This window comes from Pan troglodytes, chromosome 6, assembly GCF_028858775.2.
Source record: "Pan troglodytes isolate AG18354 chromosome 6, NHGRI_mPanTro3-v2.0_pri, whole genome shotgun sequence".
NCBI classification, from domain to species: domain Eukaryota; kingdom Metazoa; phylum Chordata; class Mammalia; order Primates; family Hominidae; genus Pan; species Pan troglodytes.
The window spans coordinates 85,898,961-85,921,476 of record NC_072404.2 but is presented as its reverse complement, the minus strand read 5'-3'; the positions used below and the strand labels follow the sequence as shown (position 1 = coordinate 85,921,476).

The following is a 22,516-nucleotide window of genomic DNA, read 5'->3' as shown; positions in this document are numbered from 1 at the left end:
GGGAGGGGCTGGGCACAGTGACTCGCGCCTGTAATCCCATCACTTTGGGAGGCAGATCACTTGAGGTCAGGAGTTCCAGACCAGCCCAGCCAACATGGTGAAATCCTGTCTCTACTAAAAATACAAAAATTAGTCGGGCATGGTGGTGGGTGCCTGTAATCCTAGCTACTGAAGAGGCTGAGGCAGGAGAATCACTGGAGATGGGGAGGCTGAGGTTGCAGTAAGCCAAGATCACACCACCGCACTCAAGCCTGGGTGACAGAGCGAGACTCTGTCTCAAAAACAAAAACAAAAACAAACAAACAAAAACAGAATGGAGAGAGAAAGGTGTTTTTTTTTGTTTGTTTGTTTTTTTTTTGAGAAAACCTAAAGTACAGTTTGAGATTTAAGTATGCTATACAGATGTCAAATTGGGGACAAGAGGCTGGCATTCAGAAGTAAGGTCTGGCTGGAGATGCATATTTAGGGGTTATCAGTCTATAAATGCTATAAGACCAGAACTTAGGGAGACGGAAAAGAGAAGAGGATGAAGTCTGGGGCATAAGCAGGCAACTAATGAATGGATGAAATCTCTTTCTTCTATATGCTTCTATGGGATTTATTAGATAACCAATAGTTACCCTAGCTATAGGTAGATTTGCCTCTGTCTGAGCTATTTTCTGTCACTTTATCACCTTAGAATGAAGATGACCTCAGGTCGGGTGCAGTGGCTCATGCCTGTAATCCCAACACTTTGGGAGGCTGAGGTGGGCAGATCACAAGGTCAAGAGATCGAGACCATCCTGGCCAACATGGTGAAACCCCATCTCTACTAAAAATACAAAAATTAGCTGGGCGTGGTGGTGTGTGCCTGTAGTCTCAGCTACTCGAGAGGCTGATGCAGGAGAATCACTTGAACCCAGGAGGCGGAGGTTGCAGTGAGCCGAGATCGTGCCATTGCCATTGCACTCCAGCCCGAAGATAACCTCACCCCCACAAGTATTTTAAAAAAAATTTTTTTTAGAGACAGGGTCTCACTTTGTCACATAGACTGAAGTCCAGTGGCACAATCATAGCTCACTGCAGCCTCGGACTCCTAGGCTCAGGCCATCCTCCTGCCTCAGCCTCTCAAGTGGCTGGGATCACAGGTGCATACCACCATGCCCAGCTAATTTGTTTTACATTTTTTTCTGTAGAGATGGGGTCTCGCTATGTTGCCCAGCCTGGTGTCGAACTCTTGGCCTCAAGTGATCCTCCCACCTCAGCCTCCCAAAGAGTTGGGGTTACAGGCATGAACCACTGTGTCCAGCCACCTCTCACAGTGCTCTTGCATGGCTTAATGATTTTATAGCGCTCTTGAATTCACCTCCATTCCTGTTACTTGAACCACTTACTTTGTAAACTGCTCCATGAAGCGGTCCCGGTGGCCTTGCAGGGTGTCAGCTGGGAGGCCTGGAAGAAATTGGAAAGAGTGTGAGAGGGGAGGGGGACCAGAGGGCAGGGAAGCCACAGCGGGGCTCTCGAGGGGGAGGGGCCCAGCTACCCTGGGGCATGTGGCCAGCACTGCCAGGGGCCACGACTGGCCTAGAGCTGTCCCGCAGTCTGGTAACCAAGGGAGCCCAGCAGGAACCAGCAGGAGTGTGGAGACACTTATCCTCCAAATCCTTCCACTTCAATTAGTTCCTGAAGGACAAGCCATGCCAGGCACAATAGGGTGGAAATTGTGTCCTGGACTAGAGAAGAAATGGTGACCTGACCCAGTAGCAGGCTGGACCATGGCAGGCCCAGGAGGGAGCAGTTCTTTCTCAGCTATTGCCTGCATTTGTTTTAGGTTGAGGCTCAGGGCTGATATTAGTCTGGAAGAGATCCACAGAACCTGCCTAAGAGGATGGCTGTCAGAAGGCAAAGAACAAGGGATTGAAGGCCAGGTGCAGTGGCTCATGCATGTAATCCCAGCACTTTGGGAGGCTGAGGCAGGAGAATCACTTGAGGTCAGGAGTTCAAGACCAGCCTGACCAATATGGTGAAACCATGTCTCTACTAAAAATACAGAAATTAGCCGGGCGCGGTGGCATGTGCCTGTAATCCCAGCTACTTGGGAGGCTGAGGCAGGAGAATCGCTTGAACCCAGCAGGCGGAAGTTGCAGTGAGCTGAGATTGCACCACTGCACTCCAGCCTGGGCGACAGTGAGACTCTGTCAAAAAAAAGAACAAGGGATTGAGGCTTGGGATCTGAGTTCCAGTCCCGGCTTGGTTGGTAGCTAACTCTATGACACTGCACACACCAGTAACCTCTTAGGACAGCCTCCTCCCCTACAGAGCCAGTTCTCTGAGGTTCTGTAACCTCTCAGATGTGTGAACCTGCATATTGCAGCTGTAGATCACAGCTCAGCAATCCTTTTAGTGTTTGCTTTATTTGTTTAAATTTAAATTTGTTATTTGGAAATGGGTCATACATTCATTGGATAAAATCAGGGAACACATGTATAAAACGTGATTATTGAAATGGCAAAAGATGGCTGGGCGCAGTGGCTCCCACGTGTAATCCCAGCACTTTGGGAGGCTGAGTGGGGAGCATTGCTTGTACCCAGGAGTTTGAGACCAGCCTGGGCAACATAGTGAGACCCCCATCTCTACAAAAATTAAGAAATAAAAATTAGCCAGGTGTGGTGATGTGCACTGTAGTCTTAGCTACTCAAGAGGTTGAGGTGGGAGGATCTTTTAAGCCCAGGAGTTTGAGGCTGCAGTGAGCTACAATCGCACCACTGCACTCCAGCCTGGGTGACAGAGCGAGACCCTGTCTTAAAACAAAACAAAACAAAACAAAAATGGCAGAAGTGGACAGTGAATGAATATGGCACTTGACCTAAATGATCTTTCTCCCAAGAACCCTTAACCCCAGTTAAATCAGGAGAAAAACATCAGGCAAACAGAATTCAGGAACATTCTACAAAAAACTCAGAACTGTCAAAGTCATCAAAAATAAGGGAAGTTTGAGAAGTGAAACGTCATAGCCAAGAGGAACCTAAGGAGACATCACAACTAAATGTCACATGATGTACCGGGTGAGATTCTGGGGCAGAAAAGGACATTCGGTAAAAACTGTGACAATCTGAATAAAGTACGAACTTTTTTTTTTTTTGAGACAGAATCTCACTCTGTTGCCAGGCTGGAGGGCAGTGGCACAATCTCAGCTCACCACAACCTCCGCCTCCCGGGTTCAAGCAATTCTCCTGCCTCAGCTCCCAAGCAGCTGGGACTACAGGCGCACGCCACCACACCCCGCTAATTTTTGTATTTTTCGCAGATACAGGGTTTCGCCGTGTTGGCCAGGATGGTTTCAATCTCTTGACCTCGTGATCCGCCCGCCTTGACCTCCCAAAGTGCTGGGATTACAGGTGTGAGTCACCGTACCCTGCCTTAAGTACGAACTTTAATTAATAATAAGGTATCAACACTGGTTAATTAGTTGTGACACGTTTCTTTTTTTTTTTTTTTCTCGAGACGGAGTCTCGCTCTGTCACCCAGGCTGGAGTGCAGTGGCATGATCTCGGCTCAGTGCAAGCTCCACCTCCTGGGCTCACACCATTCTGCTGCCTCAGCCTCCTGAGTAGCTGGGACTACAGGCGCCCGCCACCACGCCCGGCTAATTTTTTGTATTTTTAGTAGAGACAGGGTTTCACCATGTTGGCCAGGATGGTCTCGATCTCCTGACCTCATGATCCGCCCACCTCGGCCTCCCAAAGTGCTGGGATTACAGGCGTGAGCCACCGTGCCCGGCCAGTTGTGGCAAATGTTTCATACTAATATACGAACAAAGGGAAAATGGAACTGGGTATACGAGAACTCTCGGTACTATTTTTATAACTTTTCTGTAGATCTAAAACAAAAATAAATGTTTATTTTTAGAAAAGAGGGCCAGCTGCAGTGGCTCACAATTGCAATCCCAGCACTTTGGGAGGCCGAGGCAGGAGGATCACTTGAGCTCAGGAGTTCGAGACAAGCCTGGCCAACAGGATGAAACCCTGTCTCTACTAAAAACAATACAAAAATTAGCCAGGCATGGTGGCGGGCACCTATAATCTCAGCTACTTGGGAGGCTGAGGTAGGAGAATTGCTTGAACCTGGGAGGTGGAGGTTGCAGTGGGCTGAGATTGTGCCACTGCACTCCAGCCTGGGCAACAGAGCGAGACCCTGTTTCAGAAAAATAAATAAATAAATAAAGTAAATTTAAAAACTATGTATTGTAAAGAGTATCCCTCCTACCCCTTCCTCAGCCCAGAGGCAGTGTGGGTCTTGGGTATTGCCCTGCCTTCAAAGAAGGCCTTTAAACCCAAACACTTAATTACCTGTCTCTTCTCATAACTCCCTCAGCCTCCCGAGTAACTGGGACTACAGGTGTGCACCACCATGCCCAGCTTAACTCCCCATTTTACAAAAAGGCAGTGGTGATGTTCTACTGAGCAACAGAATACTTGGAAACAATGAAAAGTTTCCAGGGGAAACAATGAAAAGTTCATCTGTATTCAGCACTCTAAGCAGCTGGTCCCTTCTCTTGGGGGCCCACTCCACCCTCTCAGCTCCCTTCAGGCAGGCCTACTTGCCGCAAAGCCCTTCTAATCCCCGGGCAGCTAATTCCAATCTCCCTTCCACAAAACCACCCTAGGTTAGCATCTAGGCAATGCTACACCCTTCCCTTGTACTGTCTAAATAAAGAGATTCATTACTTGTCAATAACCGCAGTTACAGAGTATACTGTCTTATACTACTTTATTTTATTTATTTTATTTTTTTTAGGCACGGTCTCGTTCTGTTGCCCAGGCTGGAGGGCAGTGGCACAAACACAGCTCACTGTAGCCTTGACCTTCTGGGCTCAAGCGATCCTCTCGCCTTAGCCTCCCAGGTAGCTGGGACTACAGGCGCATGTCACCATGCCTGGCTAATTTTTGTATTTTTTGTATAGACAGGGATTTCACTATGTTGCTCAGGCTGGTCTCCAACCCCTGAGCTCAAGCGATCTGCCTGCATCAGCCTCCCAAAGTGATGGGATTCCATGCGTGAACCACTGTGCCCACCCCAGACACATCATTTTAAACCAGAAGGACACAAAAGTATAAGAACTGGCGGGTGTGGTGGGTCATACCTGTAATCCTAGCACTTTAGGAGGCTGAGGTGGGCGGATCACTTGAGGCCAGGAGTTCGAGACCAGCCTGGCCAACATGGGGAAACCCCATCTCTACTAAAAATTCAAACAACAACAACAAAAAATTAGCTGGGTGTGCCAGCACAGACCCGTGGTCCCAGCTACTTGGGAGGCTAAGGCACAAGAATTGCTTGAACCTGGTAGGCAGAGGTTGCAGTGAGCTGAGATCATGCCATTGCACTCTAGCCTGGGTGAGAGAGTGAGACTCTGTCTCAGAAAAAAAAAAAAAAAAAAAAAAAAAGTGTAAGAACTTCTGTAAGACCAGAACCTCCAAACTATATATATTCTGCTAAGGGCACCCCAGGGAACTGAAGCTAGGTAAGGGATAGGTCTCCATTTAATGAGCAGCTGTGTTTTATAATTTATATTTCTCCATAAAATTCCATTTGCACAAAGGGATTGTGTAGATAAATGGTCTGGAAATCATTATGTTAGCTCATGTAGGTCTAGGCCAGGTCTGCTGATATTTGTGCTGTTCATAGGATACACGACATACTTGATGAATGGTGACGTGCTCAAGCTAGAGGCAGACAGAGAGGACCATCCTGGTGATGGCAGCTGCCAGTCCAGATGGCCTGCCACTGCCATCATGCCAGCTGCAGCAGGGAGGCATGGCCAGGGCTGCACACTCCATGGAACAGGCAGAAGCCTCACCCTCCTGGATGGGGCTGTAGCCGCCCAAGTTGTGACTGCAGATCTGAGCCTCCCTGTGCTCTTGAGGGTCCGGAGCAGGCAGGAACCCTACCTTCCCAGGTGCAGCTGCAGCCGCCCAAAACACAGCTGCAGACTTGGGCCTCCCACTCCATGGAGTGGGTGGCAGCCCTGCTGCCCCGCACCTGCCCCCAGCCCCGGCTGCAGACTCAGGCATCCCTGTACTCTTCAGGGCCTGAGAAGGCTCTCCCTCCCCTCTTCTGAACCTCTTCCCGCTCCCTGGCTTCTCCCAGCTGTCGGCACCCACTCTGATCTTAGAGCAAAGTTGGGGCTGAGCCCTGTTGCCATGCATGGCAGCGGGAGGCAGACAGATTCCTGGGTGAAAGGGCGGGTCCCCGGTGGGGGCTGGGCTGCCAATCCCACAGACCGGAGTGGGAACTTGGGGTGCCCTTTCCGGGCCTGCCCATGGACCAATTGGGGTGCATTTCCTCCCCTCTGAGGCCCATAAAAGGCCTGAGCTCAGCCAGAGCTGAGCAGAGATGGGACGACCAGCTACAGAGAGGAGCTACCCTCTCTGCTGAGGCTTCAGAGACCTGCAAAGATGCTAGGATAACCAGCTGCAGAGAGGAGCTACCCACTCCATGGCCTCTTTTCTGCTGAGAGCTGAACACTCGACAGGACAACCTGCCTACAGACAGAGAGCGGTACCCACTGCAGTCTCCTCTGAGCTGTTCTAATACTTAATAAAGCTCCTCTTCATCTTGTCCACCCTCCACTTCTCTGCATACCTCATTCTTCCTGGATGCCGAACAAGAACTCGGGCAAAGGCACCACTGGCCCCAGAGGTTTCCAGCCAGAAAACGGACACCCCAAAGATCCTGTAACACTGGGACGCAAGAGTGGCAAGCCAGGGGCTTTACTGGGGTCACCAAAGCCTGGGCCCTGCTCTTTTATCCTCACAATGGTCAGAAGCTCCGGGGCCTTTTGGAACAGAAGCAGACAGCCAAAGGCACTGAGAAGGACTGCGTTTCTCTGGGGACATCCTCAGGCTGGGATCCTCCCTCCGGCCTGAATCTCATGTAAGAAGATCTGGCCCACGGTACTCACAGGAGTGGAGTTTGAAGAGAAGCTTGACAGTGTAGTCATAAAGGTGGCTGCAGTCCAAGATGACCTGGATCAGCGGGGCGAGGCGGCACTGCCCTGCTGCCGTCACGGACACAGAGCGGGACATGTCCAGGGAGTTGAATACTAGGAAATAAAAGTGAGGGAGAAAGGTGGTAGAGCCAGGGGATTACAGGCAGCCTCTTCAGAGGGGCAGAGGCAGGGGTCCAACATACACCAAGGACTGATTCTGTGCGTGCTTTACCTCATCTAATTCATTTAACCCTCACAACACTCCCATGAGATAGGTAAACGTATCCCCATTAAACAGGTGAAGAAACAGAAGGTTAGTAACTTGAAGGCTGTCACAAAGTCAGGAAGTGGTTTTGTTAGCCGAGCATGGTGGCGCATGCCTGTAATCCCAGCTACTCGGGAGGCTGAGGCAGGAGAATCGCTTGAACCCGAGAGGCGGAGGTTGCAGTGAGCCAAGATCATGCTATTGCACTCCAGCAACAGAGCAAAACTCAGTCTCGAAAAAAAAAAAAGTGGTTTTGGCAGGGTGTGGTGGCTCATGCCTGTAATCCCAGCACTTTAGGAGGCCGAGGCGGGTGGATCGCCTGAGGTCAGGAGTTCGAGACCAACCTCTCCAACATGGGAAAACCCTGTCTCTACTAAAAATACAAAAATTAGCTGGGCATGGTGGCACATGCCTGTAATCCCAGCTACTCGGGAGGCTGAGGCAGGAGAATCACTTGAACCCAGGAGGCAGAGGTTGCAGTGAGCCGAGATTGCACCACTGCACTCCAGCCTGGGTGACAAGAGAAGACACCATCTCAAAAAAAAAAAAAAAAAAAAAAGTGGTTTTGTTGAGAGGTGGTGAGTTAACAGACTTGTTGGAGAGCCTAAGAGCTGATGGGGCCAATGATGGTTAGACCAGGAGCCTTTGCTCCTGAGAGTCAGAATATTCAGTGCATCATGACTGGGTGAACTAAGCGCTACTCTGTGCAGAGACCCCTGATAGCTCAGGGAAGAAGAGATTTGCTCATAACCTGGGAGAGCTCCTACCATGGCGGACATGGAGGAGGAGCCTCATCTTCATTTTTTTCCTCTTTACGAGACTGGGTCTCAGCCAGGTGCAGTGGCTCACGCCTGTAATCCCAGCACTTTGTGAGGCCGAGGTGGGGGGACCGCCTGAGCCTGAGTTTGAGACCAGCCTGAGCAACATGGCAAAACCTCATCTCTACTGAAAATACAAAAATTAGCCAGGCGTGATGGCTCATGCCTGTAATCCCAGCTACTTGGGAAGCTGAGGCAGGAGAATCGCTTGAACCCAGGAGGTGGAGGCTGCAGTGAGCCAAGATCCCACCACTGCACTCCAGCCTGGGCGACAGAGTGAGACTCTGTTTCATAAATAAATAAAACAAAACAAGCCAGGCACAGTGGCTCATGCCTGTAATCCCAGCACTTTGGGAGGCCGAGGCGGGTAGATCGCCTGAGGTCAGTAGTTCGAGACCAGCCTGGCCAACATGGCAAAACCCTGTCTCTACTAAAATACAAAAATTAGCTGGGTGTGGTGGCGTGTGCCTGTAAACCCAGCTACTTGGGAGGCTGAGGCAGGAGAATTGCTTGAGCCTGGAAGGTGGAGGTTGCAGTGAGCTGAGACGGTGCCACTGCACTCCAGCCTGGGTGACAGAGTGAGACTCCATCTCAAAAGAAACCAAACCAAACCAAAACAAAACAATACGAAACAAGAAAAATAAGAAAAAGGACTTGGGAGAAGGAAGATATGTCACGGTTCAGGGCTGAAACTTGGGGCACCTGTCAACAAAAATAGAAGTCTTGCCTCCACCCTCTTGAGTTTCAGAGATGAAGTTGCTCCCTCAATTTCTCACGCTGGAGCTCCCTCCACACTAACCTCCTGCCCCCCATCCTAGACCAAGCAACTGGCCGTCTGGCTGCAGACACTCAGCTCACACCACTGGCCAGGCTGATTTTCCTTCTTGCACTGGCCACCCACTGCCTCTGCAGACTCTGCACGCAGCGGGCAATGAAATGACTCTCCCCGCGGTCCCTCTGTGAGTGGAACTGGCCCAGAGGGAAGCCTAGCACTGCCTGTATTCCGCTTCCCGACTGCACTAATCCCTGGTAACTGGGTTAGTCTGGCAGCTGAAAAAAAAAAAAAATCCCGAACTGTTCTAATTAAAAGGCAGCTTTTCTTCTTGACACAAATTAAAAGCAGCTGTCACTGCAAGGCAGCCATCCCCAAGTCTACCGGCTTCCTCAGGCTCCAACTGGCAGGAACCACGGGCTGTTCCATTTCCCTGCCTGGCCCCGATTCCTGATACCTTCCAGGAATGCCCTTTGGCATCCAGAAACATCTAGAGCAGTGTCATCGCGGACAAGTTGCTCAGTCACTCTGTGCCTCCTGATGCCCTTCTGTTGAGCACATGTGGCTATAACAGTGCATACCTCGTAAGGGTCTCAGAGGACTTCAATGAGAATGCTGGGAAAAGTGCATGGAATTGTGCAGTGGTTCTTGACTTTGGCTTTGAGACTGGTTAGGATCACCTGGGGAAACTGAAACACTAAAGTCTTCCTGCAACCCCCAGAACCGCCCCACCATCTGTTTCAATTGGTCTGCGGTATGTTGGGATGTCAGTGGGTGTCAAAAGCCTTCCCCTGCTGTCCCCCGTTAGGCCAGGTGCTGTGGCTCATGCCTGTAATCCCAGCACTTTGGGAGGCTGAGGTGGGAGGACTGCTTGAGGTTAAGAGTTCGAGGCCAGCCTGGCCAACATGGTGAAACCCCGTCTCTACTACAAAAATTGGCCGGGTGTGGTAGCGGGCACCTGTAGTCCCAGCTACTCAGGAGGCTGAGGCACAAGAATTGCTTGGAGGCTGCAGTGAGCCAAGATCCCACCACTGCACTCCAGCCTGAGCGACAGAGCAAGGCTCCGTTTCAGAGAAAACAAAAACAAAAAAAAGCCCCAGGTAGATTCTAATCTGCATCCAGGGTTGAAAACTGTATGTCCAAGCTCAGTGGTTGTCAAGTTTTAGCACACATCAGAATCACCCACAATAGTGCTATCCAATAGAATTCTACAGTGATGAAAATGTTCATATAAACTTTTTAATATATTAGCCATATGTGGCTTTCTGAAATATGCCTGAAATAGGACTAGTGCAGCTGAGGACCTGACTTTTAAATGTTATTTAATTGTAATCAAGTTCAATGATCACATGGGGCTAGTGAGTGCCCTATTGGACAGTGCACACTGTGGGTGCTTCTTAAAGCACAGGAGGCTGGGGGTGGTGGCTCATGCCTATAATCCCAACACTTTGGGAGGCTGAGGTGGAAGGATCACTTGAGCTCAGGAGTTCGAGACCAGCCTGGTCATATAGCAAGACCCCATCTCTACAAAAAATTAAAAAATTAGCTGGGTGTGATGGCACACATCCCTGGTCCCAGCTACTCAGGAGGCTGAGGTGGGAGGATCCCTTGAGACCAGGGAGGTCAAGGCTGCAGTGAGCTATGATTGTGCCACAGTACTCCAGCCTCGGCGACAGAGTGAGATCCCATCTCCAAAAACAAACAAACAAACAAACAAAAAACACGAGAGAGAGAGAAAAGAAAAACAGCAGTGATGATGAAATAGGTGAACAGAATTCATTACATGGTGTTAACTTTCAGCTGCATGCTCTGGGAAACTCTAGGGTGAATTACTTAGAGTCTTCTGGACCAGAGCTACCCGACTATAACTCCTGGATTCAAGCAATCTTCCCACCTTGGCCTCCTAAAGTGCTGGGTTTATAGGCATGAGCCACTGCACCTGGTAGCCTGCTGTTTTTCAAAAAGCAAGCATTCTTTTATGGTTGAGGGCCTGCTATTCACCAGGCACTGGGCTAGAACAGAGGGAATTTAGAGATGAGTAGGTCAGCATCTCGTGGTAACAATATTAATGAACAATGCATATAAAACCAGAGCAGGCTGGGCACGGTGGCTCATGCCTATAATCCAAGCACCTTGGGAGGCCAAGGCAGGCAGATCACTTGAGGCCAGGAGTTCGAGACTAGCCTGGCCAACATGGTGAAACCCTGTCTCTACTAAAAGTACAAAAATTAGCCGGGCGTGGTGGCACACACCTGTAATCCCAGCTACTCAGGAGGCTGAGACAGGAGAATTGCTTGAGCCTGGGAGGCGGAGGTTGCAGTGAGCTGAGATGGTGCCACTGCACTCCAGTCTGGGCAACAGAGCGAGACTCTCTCAAAACAAAACAAACAAACACACAAAACACCAGAGCTAGGGGTCATGAGATATGGCACAAAAAAGTTAGCTGAGCTCACCACCTCTACCCCTTACTCATTCTCTCAGCTAACCAAGTCCTTTTGGACCTCATCACCATCTCCGCTTACTCATGGTCCACTGTCTGTCAGGAACTGGAAGGATGACCCAAAGGTTGAAACATTTGTCTTGCTTATCCCTAAACACCACAGCAGCGGGAGGCAGGCAGGCAGCCGGCTCCAAGAAGAGGTGAGAGCCATGGGGAGAGAGCTTGTGTCAGCCGAACTGCAACTTCTAGGCTGCACTTTCCCAAGGATGACAATTCCAAGAATCTCACTCACGCCTGCATTCAGATCTAGCACATTCCAAAGCTAAATGCAGGCTGGGCATGGTGGCTCATGCCAATAATCCCAGCACTTTGGGAGGACAAGGCAGGCACATCACTTGAGCTCAGGAGTTTGAGACCAGCCTGGGCAACATAATGAAGCCTTGTCTCTAAAAAAAGTACACAAAAATTAGCTGGGCATGGTGGTGCGTGCCCGTAGTCCCAGCTACGTGGGAGGCTGAGGTAGGAGGATGGCTTGAGCCCCAGAAGCGGAGGTTGCAGTGAGCCGGAATCACACCACTGCATTCCAGCTTGGGTGACACAACCAGACTATCTCAAAAGAAACAACAACAAAAAAGTGAAAGCTAAATGCAAATGAATTCTGAATTATCCACATACGTTGTTCCCACCAAAATCCAAATGATGAAAAGTTAGCCACAACAATGTACACTTGTTTATATACTTTTATGCAAACATTTCCAAAGCACTTTTTTTTTCAAGGAGTCTTGCTCTGTCACCCGGGCTGGAGTGCAGTGGTGTGATGTTGGCTCACTGCAACCTCTGCCTCCCGGGTTCAAGCAATTCTCCTGCCTCAGCCATCTGAGTAGCTGGGATTACAGGCACACACCATCAATCATGCCTGGCTAATTTTTGTATTTTCAATAGACATGGCATTTCACCATGTTGGCCAGGCTGGTCTTGAACTCCTGACCTCATGATCCACCTGCCTTCGCCTCCCAACGTGCTGAAATTACAGGCATGAGCCACTGCGCCCGGCCCCAATGCATTTTTTAAAAAATAAATGCATCTACACCACTGCTTTCAGTCTGACTGGGAATAGCTTAGGGCATAGACTAGATTCCGTGTTTTATTTTTATTTCTCTACTGACTTTTGTATAACACCCTGCTCAAATAGCTTCCTAGTCGGCTGAATGTCCCTTTCTCGCACAAACCGCAGTTTCCAGCTGTTTCTGGTGTTGGTCTTTCTTTTTTCTGAGACAGAATCTTGCTCACTGCATCTCGGCTCACTGCAAACTCCGCCTCCTGAGTTCAAGCCATTCTCCTGCCTCAGCCTCCTGAGTAGTTGGGCTTACAGGTGCTCACCACCACACCTGGCTAATTTTTGTATTTTTAGCAGAGACAGGGTTTCACCATGTTGCCCAGGCTGGTCTTGAACTCCTGACCTCAGGTGATCTGCCCCCCTTGGCCTTCCAAAGTGCTAGGATTACAGGCATGAGCCACTGCGCCTGGCCTGTTTCTGATGTTTTTCTGACCACATCCTGTGCTGAAGACTGGTCAATGTATTACAGAATTTGTTGCCCTGTCCCAGCCATCGTACAACACAAAACAGAATATTCTGGAAAAGAGGCCAGTAGTAGGCATTTCTGCACAGATGAACAAGCTGAAGGAAGCTGAAGGAAATTCGGGGTCAGAGAGTCCAAGCCCCAAGAGTGGGTCCTGCCTGTCCACATGCAGAGAAGGCCACGAGGCTTGGGCGTGAGACCACCAAGCTTGCGTATGGAGACCTGCAATGTGGAACGTTGTCTTTCAGAGTTGGATGCTTGTCATGGAACGCCCTGAGTCTCAGAACGCTGGTGCTTACATCCCCCAGGGAAAGGAGGGGAGCCTGCTGGGAGATGTGGGGAGGAGACGCGCTGGAGAGAAGGGGACCAGCTGAGGCTTGTCAGGGAAGCATTAGGGGCTGATGGTCTGGAGGCACCACAGTTCTTGGCAGGCAGGAGCCTGGAAGTGTGGCCACTCCCCCTGCTAGTGGAACAGGACTGTGTGAGCTTCTCATGTGGACTTGGGTGACAACCAGTCCTGGGTGACAACCAATCCTGACCAGCTTGTTTCCCATGGCTGCCAACTCAACAACAGACATGAGCCCTTCCTCCTCAGCAGAAATCGTGCCCATGAGCCAGCCCAGTTCCGAGTAGCAGACAAGACTGGACCAAGGACTGGCCAGGGCCATGGCTACAGTCCAGTGGCTGGCAAAGAGGTAAGACCTGTCTTTGGGCTTTTGGAGGCCTGCGCTTCAGGAGAGAGGCCAGTAGGAAGGGGCAGTGTGTGGTCTTTCTGCTCAGACGTGAAACCACCCACCTGGAAAATATCTAGGAGGCCAGGTGTGGTAGCTCACGCCTGTAATCCCAGAACTTTGGGAGGCTGAGTTGGGAAGACACCTTGAGGCTGGTAGTTCAAGAACAGCCTGGGCAACACAGTGAGACCCCTATCTCTGCAAAAAATATAAAAAATCAGCCAGATGTGGTGGTGCGTGCCTGTAGTCCCAGCTACTTGGGAGGCTGAGGTGGGAGGATCATTTGAGCCTAGTAGTTTGAGGTTGCAGTGAGCCGTAACATGCCACTGCAATCCAGCCTGGGCGACAGAGCGAGACCTTCTCTCTCTCTCTCTCTTTTTTTTTTTTGAGATGAAGTCTTGCTGTATCACTCAGGCTGGAGTGCAATGGCATGATCTTGGCTCACTGCAACCTCGACCTCCTGGGTTCAAGCAATTCTCCTGCCTCAGCCTCCCAAGTAACTGGGATTACAGGCATGTGCCACCATGCCTGGCTAATTTTTATATTTTTAGTAGAGACAGGGTTTCACCATGTTGGCCAGGCTGGTCTTGAACTTCTGGCCTCAAGTGATGGGCCCACCTTAGCCTCCCAAAGTGCTAGGATTACAGGTATGAGCCACTGCACCTGGCCGAGACCTTGTCTCTTAAAAAGAAAAATACTGAAGAGGTTCAGTCCCTCCCTGCACGAGGGTTGGAGAGACCAGAGATGCGGTGTGAATGTCTCCATTTTCCTACCCCTTGTGCTGCACACTTTGCAGGGAGAGGAGGACTGGGAATTAGGTAGTTCCCATGAGAGCCTGGGTTAGACGGGAGGGAAGAGACTCACCTGTTTGGAAGAGGTTGAGTTCACACTCCAGGTAGTCAAACATCTCCACTGTTAACTGGAAACTGGACCCAAGAGGAAAGAGAGCTTACACTCCACAGCCTGAGGCCGGTCTGTTACCTGTCCCCTCCCCCATGCTCTACGCTACTCCAGTCTCCAATGCTCACGTGCATGCGCAAACACACACACAACTCCAGCTCCAAGTCTTAGCCTCGTGGGTATTATGGCCATGCAGCCTGGTGAAGTCAACAGTGACAGCGACAGGTCGGGGGCGGTGGCTCACGCCTGTAATCCCAGCACTTTGGGAGGCCGAGGTGGGCGGATCACCTGAGGTCAGGAGTTCAAGACCAGCCTGGCCAATGTGGCGAAACCCCATCTCTACTAAAAATATAAAAATTAGCCGGGTGTGACGGCGCATGCCTGTAATCCCAGCTACTCGGGAGGCTGAGGCAGGAGAATCACTTGAACCTGGGAGGTGGAGGCTGCAGTAAGCCGAGATCAAGTCACTGCACTCCAGCCTGGGTAACAGGGCGAGACTGCCTCTCAAAAAACAAAAACAAAAACAGTGACAGTGACAGAGGGAGAGGATAGGTACCAGTGTTGGAGTCAGAGGGCAGAAAGCAAGACAGACAGGAAAGCTTTGGGGTGTGAAATAGCCAGGCAGGGGTTCTGGATGAGGCACCACCAATAAATAAGTAGCCCCAAGGCCAAGTCCCCCAGGGGCTTTGGTCCCCATCCCAGCCACGGCCTCCCCCCATCAGGCCCTCCATGACCCTTATGAGAAGTGTCAGCATTCACAAAAGCTTTCTCCCTCCCTGGGCTCAGGGCAGGAGCCACTTACAAGTTGTTCACGTCACTTTCTCCAGCCTCGTCCAGCTGGCGGTCACTCATCTGCAGGTTGCCTGGGAACCTGGGATTCTGGAAGGGAGGCAGAGGAAGGGAGTCAGGGCAGAAGACATGAAGAGCCCTCTCTCAGCCGGGCGTGGTGGCACACGCCTGTGGTCCCAGCTACTTGGGAGGCCGAGGTGGGAGGATTGCTTGAGCCCGGGAGTTCAAGTTTACAGTTCAAGGCCACTGCACTCCAGCTTGGTTACAGAGTGAGACCCTACCTCAAAACAAACAAAAAAGAAAAAAAGAAAAACTGCTGGTATCATCAATCATTGCTCAGTATCTACAGCCAGCATGATCCTGTCATCTGTGTGGTTTGTCGCTGTGGCAAAGGGAAAAGGCCACAGAGATGAGTGGCCATTCCATCGTGGGGCATCTACATGTACAAGTGGATACTTTAGGCTCTAGGCCAGGTGCGGTGGCTCACACCTGTAATCCCAGCACTTTGGAGGCCAAGGCGGATGGATCACTTGGGGTCAGGAATTAGAGACGAGGCTGGCCAACATGGCAAAACCCTGTCTCAACTAAAAATGCAAAAATTAGCCGGGTGTGGTGGTGCACGCCTGTAGTCCCAGCTCCTTGGGAGGTTGAGGCAGAATTGCTTGACGCTGGGAGGCGGAGGTTGCAGTGAGCTGAGATCGCACCACTGCACTCCAGCCTGGGCAACAGAGTGAGACTCCGTCTCCCCCCACCGCAAAAAAAAGAAAAAAAAATCCCCATTGCAGACTTTGCTCCTGGGTTCCATGGTGCCAAGGCCTCTGAGGCTTGACCTGGCACCTGGGACACAGTTTTCCTTTGCCCCAAGTCATACACGCTGAGATTACAACCTCTGACCTCAATTTCAGCACCTTCACCTCTACTCCATCCCCACTCCAGACTCTGCCATCACCTAAAACATCCCTGCCCAGACCTCCCCACACCAGCATCTCCCTCTCTGGCTGCATCACCCAGGCCTCTGCCCTTTCAGTCCTCTCCTGCCCTCAAGTCCACCCACTACTCACACTTCTGTCTCAGAGATGGCCAGTCCCCTCCTGCTCCCTCTCCTCCCCATCTCTCTGCCTGCCTTTGCTTCCTGGCTCAGTCTTGACATCATGACTGGTGGCCTGGCTCCACTTCCCCACACCCTGCCTGGCTTTCTACCACACTGCTTGGAAGACCTGCTGAGAGCCTGGGTCCTTGTCATCGGCTCTGCACCTAGGGCCGGCTGCCGACTGTCCCTGGAGAAAGACTCACAGCTGGTGTCACTATGCATTCACGCTCTCTGTCCTGAACGTCCGTCTCAGTCAGCTCGAGCAGTTATAACAAGATACCATGCACTGGGTGGCTTAACCCATAGAGAGTGCCTTTCAGTTCTCGAGGCCAGGGAGTTCAAAGTCAAGGTGTTGACAGATTCGGTGCCTGGTGAGGCGCTTCATCCTGGTTACGTTGCTTACATGGCAGAGGAGGGGGAAGCCAGCTCTCTCTTGTTTCTCTTTCTTTTTTTATTTTTTAGAGACATGGCCTCACTGTTGCCCACGCTGGAGTGCAGTGGCATGATCATCACTCACTGCAGCCTTGAATCCCTGGGCTCAAGCGATCCTCCACCTCAGCCTCCTCAGTAGCTGGTACTACAGGCATACACCACCATGCGGGCTAATTTGTGTGTGTGTGTGTGTGTGTGTGTGTTTTTAGTAGAGATGGGGTTTCGCCACATTGGCCAGGCTGGTCTTGAACTCCTGACCTCAGGTGATCCGCCCGCCTTAGCCTCCCGAAGTGCTGGGATTACATGTGTGAGCCACCACGCCCAGCCAGAGAATGAATTTTTCTTTAATGTGTGCGGGATATTTTTGTTGTTGTTTTCGAGACGGAGTCTCACTCTGTTGCCCAGGCTGGAGTGCAATGGCATGATCTCAGCTCACTGCAACCTCAGCCCCTTGGGTTCAAGCGATTCTCCTGCCTCAGCCTCCTGAGTAGCTGGGATTAACAGGCACGCACCACCATGCCCGGCTAATTTTTTTGTATTTTTAGTGGAGATGGGGTTTCACCGTGTTGCCCAGGCTGGTCTTGAACTCCTGACCTCAGGTGATCCACCCGCCTCGGCCTCCCAGAGTGCTGGGATTACAAGCGTGAGCCACCGCGCCTGGCCAAAAAAAATTTTTTTTTAAGAGACAGGGTCTCACTGTGTTGCCCAGGCTGGTCTCACCTCAAGCCTTGGCCTCCCCAAATGCTCGGATTGCAGGTGTGAGCCACTCTGCCCAGCCTCCTTCCCCACTCTTGTATCGCTAATTGCTAAAAACTGGAAAAGTCCTTTGCTCCTCCACACTTGGACAATACCAGCTTCCCCTTTTTCTCTGCTTTCTAAAACCAGGAAAAACAAGACAGCAGTGAGCTCGAGAGCCTCTGGAAGCAAAGCCAGCTGCATCCTCTTCCACCCCAGGTCTCCAAGCCCACGTGACCATTCCCTTCTGCCCTTCCATGCTATTAAAAGCTAGGGGACTGGCTATTGGCACCAGCTGCTTCTGATGCCGCTGAACTCTGCTGTCTTCCTATACACAAGGCAAAGGGACCCCTTTGGCCTCTATCACCCCCGCAGCCCCACTGCCCCAGCTCCCATCCCAGTCCTCTTCCTCCTTAACCTTCTTCCCAGTCTTGCTTTCTCTACACCCTCCTTTCTTTCCTTTTCCACCTAAAATCCTACCCTAGGCCCTTCCTCCTCCCATTTTCCATTTAACACTTTTTTTTTTTTTTGAGACAGAGTCTTGCTCTGTCACCCAGGCTGGAGTGCAGTGGCGCCATCTCGGCTCACTGCAACCTCCGCCTCCTGGGTTCAAGCCATTCTCAAGCCTCAGCCTCCTGAGTAGCTGGGATTACAGGTGTGTGTCACTACACCCAGCTAATTTTTGTGTTTTTAGTAGAGATGGGGGTTTCACTATGTTGGTCAGGCTGGTCTCCAACTCCTGGCCTCAAGTGATCCTCCTGCCTTGGCCTTCCATTGTGTGGAGATTAGAGGTGTGAGCCACCACATCCACCTCAATTTAATGCTTTTAATCTCTACTCCCAAAACGTCTTTTTTTTTTTTTTTTTTTTTTTGAGATTGAGTCTTGCTCTGTCGCCCAGTCTGGAGTGCAGAGGCAGCATCTCGGCTCGCTGCAACCTCCGCCTCCCAGGTTCAAGCGATTCTCCTGCCTCAGCCTCCCGAGTAGCTGGGACTACAGACGTGAGCTAATTTCTTTTTGTATTTTTAGTAGAGACGGAGTTTTGCCATGTTGGCCAGGCTGGTCTTGAACTCCAGACCTCAGACGATCCGCCCGCCTTGGCCTCCCAAAATGCTGGGATGACAGGTGTGAGCCACAGCGCCCAACCCCAAAACATCTTAAATCCAGTTCTCACCTTTCCCCGCCTCCTCATGACACCTTTACCAGAGCCCGGTCCTCCCTCCAATCACACGCTACAAGCCCCCTCCCCTCCACACTCTCAGCCTCTCCCTCCTGCTTCTTCACCTTGCAATCCAGCCCAAGGGCAGCCCGACTCCCCGCCTCAGCCTCTGACACCCTGGCCTGGCCCAGCCTCAGTTCTGGCTTACGTTGCCTCCTATGTGCCCACCCCTCTGCCTGATCCCCGTTGTCTCCCACAGTTGCCAGACCCCTGTACACCCCGCAGCTGCTCGCCTCCCCCACCTCACACTATCCATTGTGTCACCTTCTTCTCTCTTTTTTCTGTGAAACAGGGCCTCACTCTGTTGCCCAGGTGGGAGGGCAGTGATGCGATCATAGCTCACTGCATCCTTGACTTCCCAGGCTCAAGGTATCCTCCCACCTCAGCCTCCCGAGTAGCTGGGACTACAGTTGCACACTACCACGCCCGGCTAATTTTTAAATTTTTTTGTAGAGACAGGATCTTGCTATGGCCCAGGCTGGTCTCAAACTCCTGGTCTTAAGCCATCCTCCAGCCTCGACCTCCCATAATGCTCAGATTACAGGCATGAGCCACTGTGCCCAGCCAGGAATTGTTTTTATTAACAGTAAAATCAATGCTTCCGTAACATTTTCATAAGGCAATATAGTGCCTAGGGTTACTCTTTCTTCTTTTTGTTTTTTGTTTTTTTTTGAGACAGAGTCTCATTTTGTCTCCCAGGCTGGAGTGCAGTGGCATGGTTTTGGCTCACGGCAACCTCTGCCTCCTGGTCTCAGGTTCAAGCGATTCTCCTGCCTCAGCCTCCCGAGTAGCTGGGACTACAGGCATGCATCACCACCATGGGTAATTTTTGTAATTTTAGTAGAGACGGGGTTTTGCCATGTTGTCCAGGCCAGTCTTGAACCCCTGACCTCGGGTGATCCATCCGCCTGGGCCTCCGAAAGAGCTAGGATTATAGGTGTGAGCCACCGTGCCTGGCCAGATTTCTTTCTAACTGCAAAATGGGGAACAAAGGGTGCAGAAGACACGGGCCAAAATCCCAGCCTTCGTCACACCCCGTGGGCCTGGCAGTGGCTTTCCTCTCTCACAGCTCGGGTACATGACGTGCACACTTCCTCAGAAGCCTGGGCTGTCTATTACCTGAAAGAGCTGACAAATGAGCCCAGGGAGGGGCTGAAGGGATGGAGCAGGGGAGGCGGCGGTGGCGGCAGAACTGTCCGCAGAGACTCACTTTGGTGTGGTACTCCATCTTGGTTCTTAGCAGTTTCAGGTAGATGCTGCACAGCTGGCCATACCCCTCGCTCAGGTGGCCCTTTTAGGAAGAGGAGGGGAAACAGAGTCAACAACAAGAACATAACAGTCGAGAGATCTGCAGCCAGGAATTCTCTGGTAAAGAATCTATCTTCTTTTTTTTCTCCCCTTTATTTTATTTATTTAGAGATGGGGTCTAGCTCTGTTGCCCAGGCTGGAGTGCAGTGGCATGATCTCGGCTCACTGCAGCCTCCACCTCCTGGGTTCAAGTGATTCTCCTGCCTCAGCCTCCCGAGTAGCTGGGATTACAGGCACGCACCACCACGCCTGGTCAATTTTTGTATTTTTACTAGAGATATGGTTTCACCATGTTGCCCAGGCTGGTCTCAAACTCCTGGCCTTGAGTGATCCACCTGCTTTGGCCTCCCAAAAGGCTAGGATTACACTACAGGTGTGAGCCACCACGCCCAGCTAATTTTTGTAGTTTTTAGTAGAGATGGGGTTTCACCATACTGGCCAGACTAGTCTTGAACTTCTGATCTCAGGTGATCTGCCCGCCTCTGCCTCCCAAAGTGCTGGGATTACAGGCGTGAGCCACCGCACCCAGCCATCTACCTTTATTCTTAAATGTAAAATAGAATCAATCTATTTTTCTTGCTTAATATGCTGCAATTTTATTCAACTTCTTCAACTTTCTTTCATTATTTTTAGTGACTGACCAGTATTATTGTAATTTATTGAACTGACTCAATAAATTCAAATGAGCTGAAGCCAATTCAAACCAGTTGAAATTTTTGCTATCATAAACCATTTCAATGAACATTCCTTATAGCACAATCTTTTGTACAAACATAAGGACTGCTTTTGATAAATTCTGGACAAAGCTTCCTACTTAAGAATGTTGAGTCTGGCCAGGTGCAGTGGCTCATGCCTGTAATCCCAGCACTTTGGGAGGCCGAGGAGGGAGGATTGCTTGAGCTCAGGAATTTGAGACCAGCCTGGCCAACATGGTGAAACCCCATCTCTACAAAAAATTAAAAAATTAGCTGGGCATGGTGGTGTGCACCTGTGGTCTCAGCTATTCAGGAGGCTGAAGTGGGAGGATCACTTGAGCCCAGGAAGTTGAGGCTGCAGTGAGCTGTGATCATGTCACCATACTTGAGCCCAGGAAGTTGAGGCTGCAGTGAGCTGTGATCATGTCACCATACCTCCAGCCTTGGTGACAGAGCAAGAAACTGTCTCAAAACACCACCACCACCACCAACACACACACAAAAGACTGCCTCCTTGGTATAGGGGAAGTAAAGATAAATAATAAAGTAACAAACGCTTGTACTCCTGCACTGAGGAAGTCCTCCCTAAGGACTATGAAGAATTCTACCGCCTCAAATCACCGCTGTGATTGGGGAAGGAAAATCTGCCCTAAACTCACAAAACCTTAAGCTGAGAATTTAATTTCGAGTGATCTCAATTGAAGCAAATGCCAATTCTCTCTGGAGGAACCTGCCTTCATTACAGACTTCAAAGAATTCTCCACAGATACAATTCCAAGGAAGATGAGCAGCTTAGGGTAGAAAATAACCGAACATAAAGAAAACTACACAGCATGGGCAAAATGCACCAAAAGGGACGGAGGACAGAAACAAATCTCTAAAGACTTTAGATAATAGAATTACAAAATATATATGAAATGACTTTGGTTCATATATCTAAAGAAATAAGAGACTGTTTCAAAATACATGCAGGGCATAATAAATTGTAAAGGAGGAGAAGCAGGGCCAGACACAGTGGCTCCTCCTGCCTGTAATCCCAGTGCTTTGGGAGGCTGAGGTGGCAGATCGCTTAAGCCCAGGAGTTCGAGACCACCCTTGGCAACATGGCGAAAACCTGCATCTACAAAAATTAGCTGGGTTTGGTGGTGCACACCTGTTTTCCCAGCTACTTGGGAGGCTGAGGTGGAAGAATCACCTGAGCTCAGGAGGTTGAGACTGCAATAAGCCATGATCGCGCCACTGCACTCCAGCCTGGGTGACAGAGTGAGACCCTGTCTCAAACAGCAACAACAACCACCTCCCCCCGCAAAAAACAAGCAGATTTGAAAAAAAATAAATAAATAGAACTTCAAGAAATGAAAACTGTACTAATTGGGCCAGGTGTGGTGGCTCATGCCTGTAATCCTAGCAATTTGAGAGGCTGAGGCATTGGATCACCTGAGGTTAGGAGTTCGAAACCAGCCTAGCCAACATGGTGAAACCCCATCTCTACTAAACATACAAAATTAGCTGGGCGTGGTGGCACATGCCTGTAATCCCAGCTACTTGGGAGGCTGAGACAGGAGAATCACTTGAACCTGGGAGGTGGAGGTTGCATGAGCAGAGATCGTGCCATTGCCCTCCAGCCTGGGCAACAAGAGCAAAACTCTGTCTTAAAGAAAAAAAAAAAAAAAAAAAAAGAAGAAGAAGAAGAAGAAAAGAAAAGAAAACTGTACTAAATGAAATTGAAAACCTTATGGAGAAGCTTAATAACACATTAGACCCAACTGGAGAGGAG

At 50.4% G+C, this 22,516-nt stretch overlaps 1 protein-coding gene across 5 annotated transcripts in view; it reads right to left on the bottom strand.

Annotated features, from left to right (window-relative positions):
* HIP1 (huntingtin interacting protein 1) overlaps window positions 1-22,516 on the bottom strand; it is a 204,995-nt gene that overhangs the window by 33,552 nt on the left and 148,927 nt on the right. For 4 of the 5 annotated variants that reach the window (NM_001428067.1, XM_054655850.2, XM_054655847.2 and 1 more), the window contains 5 exon segments: window positions 1,374-1,431; window positions 6,941-7,081; window positions 14,438-14,499; window positions 15,276-15,352; window positions 19,947-20,027. In NM_001428067.1, coding sequence (NP_001414996.1) covers window positions 1,374-1,431; window positions 6,941-7,081; window positions 14,438-14,499; window positions 15,276-15,352; window positions 19,947-20,027 — 419 coding nt within the window. 5 annotated transcript variants of the gene reach the window in all.